The sequence below is a fragment of the Haemaphysalis longicornis genome, unplaced genomic scaffold, assembly GCF_048455015.1.
Source record: "Haemaphysalis longicornis isolate Haplotype H1 unplaced genomic scaffold, Haemaphysalis longicornis Haplotype H1 scaffold_1, whole genome shotgun sequence".
In the NCBI taxonomy this organism is placed as follows: Eukaryota; Metazoa; Arthropoda; class Arachnida; order Ixodida; family Ixodidae; genus Haemaphysalis; species Haemaphysalis longicornis.
The window spans coordinates 445,691,438-445,701,848 of NW_027526203.1; the positions used below are offsets into that span (position 1 = coordinate 445,691,438).

The window sequence follows — 10,411 nt, forward strand, 5'->3', positions numbered from 1 at the left end:
GGTGGTGCCATGCAACGGCCGCCCGGTCCCTATAACGAAAGCCAGTTTGTGAAGAAGGTACGTATGCCTTACAGCTTAAAGAAAATATCCACACGATCTTTGTGAGCCTCCAAAACATTCCCAAGCCTCCTAATAAGATGGTGCGGAAAAATTAATGCGTTGGGCCCAGAAAAAAATATTCATCCAATCCAAGGCAAGAACAACGAGAGAAATAGAAGACAGCCGTTTTATTTCCCGCTGTGCAGTGCATGAGTATGGGTCCGCTGCTTGGAGCGTAGCATTAGTCTGTTGAGTCTTCATAAGAGCATCTCAGAAATACTTTATGGAAGTCTACGCACTTTGAATAGCTATCGAGGAGCTCTGAGCACTGAACCTCACTGAACCTCGCACTGAAGATAGAAAGGGCGAGTTACACACGACTCTCTGACCGATGCTCTGAAGAAAGTTGTTCTCTCTGTCCTCATGTGTTGCAAGCCTGTACTCTACACAGCTTTAAATTATTTAGAAGTATCAGAAGCTGGCAAAATAACTGAATTATTGGAAATAAGCTTTTTAATGCACTAAACCATCAAAGCGGGCGGAGGGCCAGCACAGGCACTGCTGACCCTCACAAGCGGACGACAGCGGCGCGAGTGTAGCTGACGACAGCGGCGCGAGTCCCTAAACCGACGCCAAAGCCAGGGGGCACCACTCAAACATCTCACCGCCAATCGCTACTCCGCCGCACATGCGAAGGATCGGTTAAACCCTAACTAGAACTTAAAGGAGCAGTGACACGAAATTTGAAAGCTGAAAGAACTATGTAAGATGCTTCCTTTTTATTAGGAGATATCTCCCAGCAAGTTCCAAGAGTAACCGTTCAGTATAACATATTTTAATTCCATGTTAATCTTTGCCCGCACGAGAAAGCCCAGTGCGGGCCAGCATGACATCATCTGCTCCTTGCCCCAAATTGCCGACGTTGGGGCTCCCGTGACGTAGCCGACGCGCTGGCTGCGGTTGGAGCGCGCTGCTACACCAAGTGTAGAGGTCATGGTTTTGGGACTGACGCCATGCTGCCCAGGCGCGTGGGGATGGTGAAGACTACGGCGGGTTGGGCGCACGCGTCCAGACCGGCAGCAGTGCGACAAGAATGGGGACGCAACGGGTGCCCTTTTTAATGGCGGCCGCGCGGCGTTCGTTTTGTCGAAACCGAAACTGACACGAATAAACGGCGCCGTAAATTATTGATTACGCTGCGTTCGACCGTGTAATGTGCCATTCTATGATTAGTAAGCTGGTAGGCACCCATATAAGCGAAAAAAAAAACGTAACACGAAAATTTCGTGCCAGTACTCCTTCAAGACAGCGGTAATTTCAGGTCCGTCAGTTTCGCCACCGGTTGGTATAAAGCCACCGAATCAAGCTACTTGTGGCTTGTAACAGACACGTTCTCAGCAAAACTAAAAGCTCAGCATGGTGGTTTTTCTGGTCGATCTCCTTTCTTTCATTATTCAGTATTCCAAACAAACAATAACTTGGTCCATCTCAGGCGTTTAGCCAAGTGCCCGAAATGTTTATCCCCCTCCCCATTTATACCCCGTAAATCCTTTCGTTATTATACAATGAAAAACGGCATTTATGCACATGACCATGCTTTTTTTTAAATTATTAGTAATGGCCACATTTTCCCTTTCAATACCCACTGCAACTAATAATGCAGAAGACAGACAGTCACAGAGGCCTTGGTTGCTTTACTGTATGAAGGCCAATTTAATGCGAAGGAAGGCGACTGTTAGGTTTAAAAACGTTGGGGAAATGTTAGGGAAAGACACGTGTTTAATAGGGGAGTGTCTGCCCTTGCCGAAACACACGTACCGATGCGCGTGACACTCGTCGCCTCAGCACATCCACTCCCACCAAGACGCCGGAAGCCAATTCTGTTCACTATCCGTGGTGTGACAACGGACCAGAACGGAACGGGTTCCGTAATTACGGGGGTACTGGTGTTGGGGATAATGGACAGAGAATGGACAGAGAATAAAACAGGCATGCTAACAGCATACCCGGCTGATTCTGAGATCTATAGCCTGCGGCCTCAACACACGCGGAAGCGTAGGAAGCTTTTGCGTACTAAAGAAGGTTTCTTATACTCCGCTAAATTAATTTAGCCTTTTGGTTATCAATTCGAAACAAAGCGAGGGCAGCTTGCAACTCGAGCATGTCTGATCGCGAAGAGTCACCTTGCTGCCTTCGTGTCAAGTGTGTCCGTGAAAATATGTAGGCAAAGATGAGCCCCATTAAACTGAGACCGACGAAAATGCGTTTTATTGTGTATCATATGGCATAAACATGGGGACTCGGGACATGAGAGGCACTTTTGGAGTCCCAGCAGGGTGTTCGGCCGGTCACTTCATCGGGGCGGGCCCAATGGTTTGGCCAGGGGGTGGCAGGCGCACTTGGAGGCGTCTAACGAGGGGCGGAAGGAGTGTTGAGTGCTGCTCATTAGGGACGCTCGTGGGGTGCGGCGTCAGGGCTTGGGGATGGGCTCGTTCGAGAGCGACCGGTCGAGGGCTACCTTGTAGCTGCTGTAAAAAGTGCTGTACACGGCGCCTGCGATGTTGGCGCGGTAGCCCTCGTTGATGGTGCGCAGGTAGGGGTTGAGCGGCCCGAGCCCCGTCCACTTGGTGTCGAGGTCGCCGAGGCCAGTTATCTGGAAGGAGCGGAGCACGGCCGCCTTTCCCGGCGCCGCAGTGGCCTCCATGTGCGCGTAGCAGGTCCCCACGCGCGACTCGGCGCGCACGCGCAGCTCGGGCACCGGGCCGAACTTGACGAGCGCGTCGTACACGATGTCCAGGTCGTCGATGAGCAGGTTGCAGGTCACCGTGATGTTGCCGTTGAGCCAGCCAGGCGCCGTGCAGTCGCCGAACCGGTTCACGCGCGACAAGCCGCGCAGCGTGCCGTTCACGAACTTGGCGTGGCCCTGGATCGGGATGCCCAGGATCCGGTCCCTGAAGTCCGTCTCGAACGACGGCAAGTGGAAAGGGTCGAGGTCGAGGAAGCGCACCTGGGCTATCATGTCCGTCAGGAGTATACGGTCCATATAGAAGTTCGAGTCCTTCGGGTTCCGCACATATACATCTGCAAGGGAAAAGGATGCCACCCGCTCTATTCCGCGTGAGTAGCGTCACGCGCCAATGAATATTTCAGTTGTCCCGGCGCGTTAGTAGAGCTAACCTAAGCTACTGAAGTCAAAAGCAAGTCGACGCACCTAGGTAAACACATTTGCAATAAGTAATTTGGTTTAGGAAAGCTTTTTTTCGGGTTTTGGTGCATTCCAGGGGCAAGAGCACCATGGCGGAAACAGATTATATCGAATTGTCTGGCTAGACACGCCCCCTTAACCTACTACATTTCATGCGAAAGGAAAAAGCCTGAAAAAAAAGATAAACTAGAGTGATGAACAGAAACGTGGCAGACATGTGAATAAATGAGAATAAAATTAGCCACACGGCCAATTAGACACAAGACACGAGACCAATTATAATAATCGAATTCGTTTTTCTGTGTGTGCCATGGATTCGGTAGTTAAATTCGGAATTACTAGTCATCTCATGCTGTAAGCGATCGTATGCCAGAAAGCGTTCAGACGAAGTAGATAAGTATCACGGCAAGCCGGCCTAGTTGGAATTGATTCATCTCGCAAAATAGCGCGCACAAGCGGGGACAAGAAAGCGTGTTTCCGTATTTTCCTTTCTTGTCCCCGTTTGTGTACGCTATTTTGCGAGATGAAATAAATAATCAGGCACGAAAAGTTCTCTGAATGCAGCTATACTCGGGTACAATTTAAGAACGGCAACGGAAGTTGCCGCTGTGCCTCGTCACCAAAGCCGGATGTTACTCCGCGAGGCGCAAGTAGTGCATTACTAGGAATATTTTGAACATGGAATGAGCCGTTTTCGTGATTTATTGGACTTCATATGCTCATAAACTACTGCAGCGACGACAAACAACCTACGTGAGAAAAGGCAGACGATATCAAGCATTCATAGAAGTCTCCTTTCGAAACGTGCACGCCCGTTGACATCCGGGTCCGTCGCTTCGGCGGAGTGATACCGTACATGAGCTATGGCCGTTCTTAAGATGTTCCCGAGTATAATCCTATTAACTATGAAAAATAATTTTCCAGTTACGGAAAAGGTAAGGTAAAAGAGCCTAAAGGCTACAGGAGGACCGGAAGTTTAGCTATATAAACGAGATGGTGGTTGCTTCGGCTTCTCGAATTAAAGCTTTCATAAACAAAATTTAGCACTTCTATCTAGCATAGCCACAAGTATATGGCTCAAAACAAAGTAGGATGATGTACTACAGGTTTGTTGGCAATGACGGACCTCCGGTGGGCTGCCCGATCTCTGAAAAGAAACAAAGCACCCAATAAGTGATTGTTGTATTAGTTAAACACTCATTTTGACTGAACTATAAGGATTGAGAAGCAATAAGATTGAACTGCACGATAACATGCTTGCCTGTTTTATAGCTACATATCGCAACGAATACACCGCTCTTTACGCCTTAAAGCGCATTTAGTGCATGATACTGTTAAGAGTTTCGTGAATGGATGCCAAGAAGAATACTCATTCTTTGTGCCTTGAAGACAAAAATAACAAAAAATCGTCATGAAGTTCTTTTTTATGTAAGTTGCTCGAATTTTCTTTACGTTGTCAAAGTGGGATCAGGTATAGTGGCCGTTGCTCACCAAGTAATCGCTGCAGCGCCTTCTTACACGCGGTTCCCTTGAGATTGCATGTAACTATGCCAGCTTTGGGCCAATCCGCAATAATTTCTACCTTTTAAAGGTTCGAAATAGGTAACACGTGACCTACGATCGCAGTGAAAACTTACGCAGTACTACCCCGCCTTGCCCCCCCCCCCCCGCCTTTATACTAATGTTTCAGCAAAGAGACTTGCCTTCGTCAGGCCGAAGGCAAGTATCTTTGCTGAAACGTTGGCAACAATCGTGGTTGCTACCTTGTTATCTTCCAAGTTGTTTTATTGCTGCCTATATATATATATATATATATATATATATATATATATATATATATATATATATATATATATATATATATATATATATATATATATATATATATATATATATAGAGAGAGAGAGAGAGAGAGAGAGAGAGACTGCATTAATCACTTAATTCGCCAATTCGCCAACAGTATTCCTGCGGCTTGTGCTTAAAGCGAACCGCGGTCCTGCGTCACACGCGTACGTCCGAACCATAGAAATCTTGACAAAAATTCCTCGTTCGGCTGCGCAAGGCATTTTCAGGCCATTCTTTTGGTCATAAACCATTTAACGCGGCACCGGCTTTTACGCTTCAACGCGAACAATGAGGCGCAGGACAGGACCGTCGCAGCTCCAAGTAGACGCCAAAGAATAAGGCACGTGAAATATAACCGAGCAAGCCGTAAAAAGACATCTCGTTTTTTTTCCCTCTTGTATTGATTATCAAACCTTTCAAAAAAGACATGTTCTCTTCTGCTCTGCAAAACGCCTCTTTCCCCAAAATCATTTTACACTTCAAATTCCGTGCAATTCCTTGGCGTCCCACAGTTCGTAACCAGGTAAGTCCATAGTACAATCAAATAAGCTTACGTATCACGAATAATGTCCAAGACGCTATGAAGATCCAGAGCACGTTGAATTCGTTCATCCCGCCGCACCGAGCACGGAGCACACTGCGCACTGCCGAGAGGCGCCAGATGGAAAAGAAGCGGCATCCGGCCGCGGCTGGAGGAAGGCTCAGGTTGACGTCCGGTGTCGGCGCGGCGCAATGCGTGCTTTCATCCAGCGGCGAGATCTATTGTGCTTCGTGCAGAGACCATCGTGGCAGACGTCCAAAGATAAGAAGGCATGGCGGCTGGAGGGCTACCCACCAGCCGAGCGCCTTTTCGGCACCCAAGGCAGCAGCCTCGTTAGGCAGCATTCCCGTCAAGCAGACAGCCAAGAAGTGCGACGAATACGGTGTAGCCGACAAGACGAGCTTTTCGCCACATACTTCCCGAGGGGAATGCCGTCGCACCCGCTGCCAAGAAACACTGCTCTCACCAGAAAGTAACACTCGCTTGTATTCGTGGTGGCCCGGAGGGAAGAAAGGGGGGTCTGGCGCTCCTCTCTAAGCGACTGCAGTCACTCTTTCTAAATCGTTTTCGGCTGGATCATTCGGCCAGAGCCCCAGCCACCTCACTACATTCTCTGGGGTATGGCGCAGCCTAGCGTCGCTAAATAAGCTACGCTTAAGAGTACCGCCACTTCGTGCGCCCGGGAGCGTCTAGGGGCCATTTTGTTTTTGGCTTGCAGTGTTGCCATCTCTCGACGGGCAGGGTGCGACCGGCCGCTCTAGCGTCCGCGCAGCAGAGAGAGAGAGAGGGGAGATGCCCTCAGAAACAAAATGGCTGCGCCCACATGTAAACCAATATCACGTGGTGCCGACCGACCAATGAAAATCCTGGCGGCACATAACAATGAGAGAAAAGAGTGCCGATACTCTAAAAGCCTTTATTTATTGACGCTAGTGCAGCCATAGAAAGCCAAAAAAGAGCTATTCGACGTATTCATATTCGTGGTTAAATCTTCCAAAGCAAGATGCATGCCGTAAGGCGCGCGGAGAATTCCACAATGAGGCCGTAGATTTTCAACCGGCGTTACTAATTCGTTAGAGTATATTTATACGTTTTTTGAAGCGGCCCTCAGGCACTTGCGTAGTGTGATTAGGTAGCACCGGACGATCAGCCAAACCGAAGAAGACGCATCGGGAGCACAATGCTTTTTACACACGATTCGCACAGGTAAATAAGTTCGAACCATCATCATCATCAACAGCCTACTAGGTTTGCTGTATGGCGAAGGCCTCTCCCATCGAAATCCAACAGCTTTTGTCTAGTTTGAGTCCATTCTTCGCCGCCCAATTTCCCTCTCTCGTCTCACCATCGAGTTACCGGCCTTCCCATTTTTATAGACCCGCCTCTCGGTGGCCACTCTGTCACCCCGGTGGTCCACCGGTTGTAATTTCGCCTAACTATATATACATGGCCAGCCCAAGCCCATTTCTTTCTCTTTATTTGAACCTACAAGTGCCTCATTGGCACTATAATTATTAAGACAGTACTTCACGAGTTAGATAATTAATTGCAATTAATTAAATCCTAGTAGCAAAAAAAAATTACTGGCCGATTCTTCACTGTACTGGAAACATTATGCTCTACGTTTTCTTGGAGTAACGCCATTGCTTTTTTAAAATCTTGGTGCACGATAGCTGGAACACCCTGTGTATGTCGTCTTTATGTAGGTCTTCCTTATTCCTTGGTCTTTCAATGTTTCAGCACTGCTGCGGTGCTTGCTAAATCAAACACTTTTTCGTAGTCTATAAATTTCATGTAAATGGGGTTATTACTCTGCGTATTTTTCTATCACTTCATTGGCGACATGGATGGGGTCCATTGTAAGTACCCTTTCTTAAAATCCAGCCTGCTCTCAGGGTTGTAAAAATCTAGGCTGTAACCTATGCGGTCAACTTTTACTTTGGTAAGAAGCTTGTATACAAGTGAGAGTAGTCTGATGGGTGTGTAGAGAGCTTCTGAAAGGAACTTGTACAGTCACCCAAATCTTTAACTAGCGCGCGAGCGGCGACCTTTCTGTGCGTGAGCGCCATATGACGGGGCCAAGTTGCAAAGAGGTTGAGGCTAAGCACATGCTCAGAAAGCGCGCTCAGCTGGGTTCATCGTCTGCTAGGCTGTTCCTTCGTCACTCTACACAAGCCTGCTGCAAACGAACAGGCCGCGTGAGTAAGCGTATTGGAGATACCTCCGCGGATCCAAATGCTCGACTGATTCAGCCCTCTCCCTCGTGAACTTGACCCTAGACCTGATGCCCACGCCGTTCCTTTCGTTGTCCACCAGTATCAACATTTTGTTAGCGTCATTCTCGTATCATACTGTTGCACGAGCTTGCACTCACTTCAAGCTCTATTTTACGCTGGGACGCCGGGCGCGTCAGTTGCCGAGGAGCCGCCGCTTTTCCAGCAACTCGGCTGGCTGTAATTTTCTCTCTGTATCCATAGATCGACGGCGCAACTTTTTGCCGACATGGGCTATTTATTGCTCTCAAAAAATTTCTCGGAACACTTCACACCGCTTACGTGCTTTGATGGAAAGCCCGGCCTACTATCGGACACGTATCTTTTAGAGCAAAAACGTTACTACGCTACATCTTTCAATGTCATTCATCGCGTCGCAATGACCTCCAGCAGCCGGCGCGCAAGCTAAGTCTTGCTTTCTGCGGAAGCTGCGCCTTTCTCGTCGCTTCGCTTTCTCGGAGCTTCCCCGCTGCGGTACCGCGTAGGCGAGGCTGAAACGGCTGCTTCGCTTGTGCCTTACCATCCAGCGATGGCTGGGCCGTCTGTGCGTACTGTTGAGTGCAAGCGAACTAGGCGAGGGTTAAGGAATGATATATGAAAACACTGGGCTGCCTGAATTTACTGGAAGGAAGAGAACGCACGATGCACGAACACGAAAGCGCTGCTTTGGCGGCGGCTTTTCGGCGCTTCGTTCCTCAGTATCGCCATCAATGGCTCGCCGGCTGGGCTGTCTGTGAGGGCGCTGCAGCGAAACCAAAGCCTAAATCCAGTCATGCAATAGATACAGCCAGATGGCCAGCTGCGGAATTTAAGCAAAGGCAAACTTTCACGAAACACTCGGTGCATAGTCTTTGCTTTCGCTCGTGGTAACTAGGTCTGGATATATATTTCCACCAGTTAACACAGCAGCCACGTTTCTTATCGTCATTAATCCTTCTTAATTTGCTTTAATCTCTATAATTCGCCTTAATCCACCTACATCTATATTCACCTTACGTTCACTTAATCCACCTAAATTTATTTTAATCAACTTTATATTCACCTTGTTCCACTTCAATCCACCCTAAGTCATCTTAACCCATCTTAACCCACCTAGTTGGGTTAAGTTCGTTTTAATATGGCCTAGTTCGTGCTAATGTGGCTTAGTTCATCTTAATCCCGCACTAATCCACCCTAATTTAACCACAGCCCTTTTTTAAAAATACATAGCGCATGCGGACAAGGATAAGAAAGAAAAGAGGCGAGCGCTCCGTGGTGTCTCTTTTCTTTCCTTTCCTCGTCCGCATGAGCTGTGTATTTTTTGACAGTGCTACCTACGCCAACTATAGCCCAGGAATGTGCACTTGTTAACCATGTTATTAAAGACGATAGTCTTTCTTGGGCTACTTAAACCCAGAAATTTTGGTCTGTCTGTCTGTCTGTCTGTCTGTCTGTCTGTCTGTCTGTCTGTCTGTCTGTCTGTCTGTCTGTCTGTCTCGATTCAGCCACCCGGCCAAAGTAAAACAAGCCCTGCGCAATAAATAGTCTTATATAGTCACAGCTAAATATATCCGTCTAAGTCCGGTGTAATGTTCATACTTGTCAACATTGTTGAAGAAGAACAAGATATTACGTAAAATATAAGGCAACAAATTAATACAGAAGTGATGTTTACAGTGTTCCTTTATAAAAAATCATGCGTGCTTGATTTTTGCGAAATTAAATACTTCATCAACTGCAGAAAAAAAAATTCACTCCGCCGTCGCCTGCTGTCGCCCGCGCCACTATAGCTTCGGGAGCCATTTTAAGAAATCAACCGGCAACAGTTACGAAAGGTTCCACTAGATAGGTTCCACGTTCGGCTTGGAACGCACGTGGAGTAGCGCAACCCGGTTCTATTAACGTTGAAGTAGGGCGCCTCGATTCACGTGCGTCTCCGCCATACGGCAGCGTTGGCATCGAGACACCCGGCCTGGACCAGTGGAACGCGGTAAATTTAAAATGATTTAAGCCAACCTTTGGCGTCTTGACCTTGGAAGGAGCGCGACGCAAGAGGAACAACATGAGAGGTGAGCGGGAAAGCGAAGGGAGGCATTTACTTGGCAAAAGTCGATAAAGACTATCGTCTTTTCTCGACATTTGCAACGAAAGGAGCAGATACGCGGCCAATTTTTCCATTATGTTTCACCCTGATCCATCTTAATCCAACTAAAATCAAATGTTAATCTACCTTAACCCATCTTAATTCCCCAAAATCTGTCAAAATTCCCCTCAATTCGCATTCATCCCACCTTACTAATTACTATCAAACACTATCTCTCATTAATCCCTGTTATCGTCTTAATCCAACTTAAACCATTTTAATTCGCCTTAATTCATTAATTTCAATAATTCCCACCTCACGAATCATCACAACCCCTCAATCTTCAATCATTAATTAATGTATAATTCGCTGCAATCCCGTGTTGTTAATTATTCATCAATTGACATGCACCAGGAAAGCTTTTCTTCCCCCTCTTGGAGGGTGC

General features: G+C 47.5%; 1 protein-coding gene across 2 annotated transcripts; it reads right to left on the reverse strand.

Annotated features, from left to right (window-relative positions):
• Positions 1–2,291: 2,291 nt before the first annotated feature.
• LOC144173168 (uncharacterized) lies at positions 2,292–5,795 on the reverse strand. 2 transcript variants are annotated; one of them, XM_077701677.1, is made up of 3 exons: positions 5,645–5,795; positions 4,371–4,391; positions 2,292–3,120 (listed from the first exon to the last, which is right to left on the reverse strand). In XM_077701677.1, the coding sequence occupies exons 1-3, from the start codon at positions 5,700–5,702 to the stop codon at positions 2,510–2,512; spliced, it is 690 nt and encodes a 229-aa protein (XP_077557803.1). In that variant the 5' UTR covers positions 5,703–5,795; the 3' UTR covers positions 2,292–2,509. The 2 variants fall into 2 exon arrangements, with proteins under 2 accessions (XP_077557803.1, XP_077557812.1); XM_077701686.1 differs by having other exon boundaries at positions 4,349–4,391; positions 5,645–5,764.
• Positions 5,796–10,411: the final 4,616 nt, after the last annotated feature.

Bases quoted from the DNA above. Each gene is read 5' to 3' on its own strand.
- LOC144173168 (XM_077701677.1), bottom strand. From the start codon at position 5,702: ATGAACGAATTCAACGTGCTCTGGATCTTCATAGCGTCTTGGACATTA. The intron at 4,392-5,644 runs GTAAGCTTATTT...GTTTCTTTTCAG, and splicing joins TTGGACATTATTCGTGATAC to AGATCGGGCAGCCCACCGGA. The intron at 3,121-4,370 runs GTCCGTCATTGC...TTTCCCTTGCAG, and splicing joins GATCGGGCAGCCCACCGGAG to ATGTATATGTGCGGAACCCG.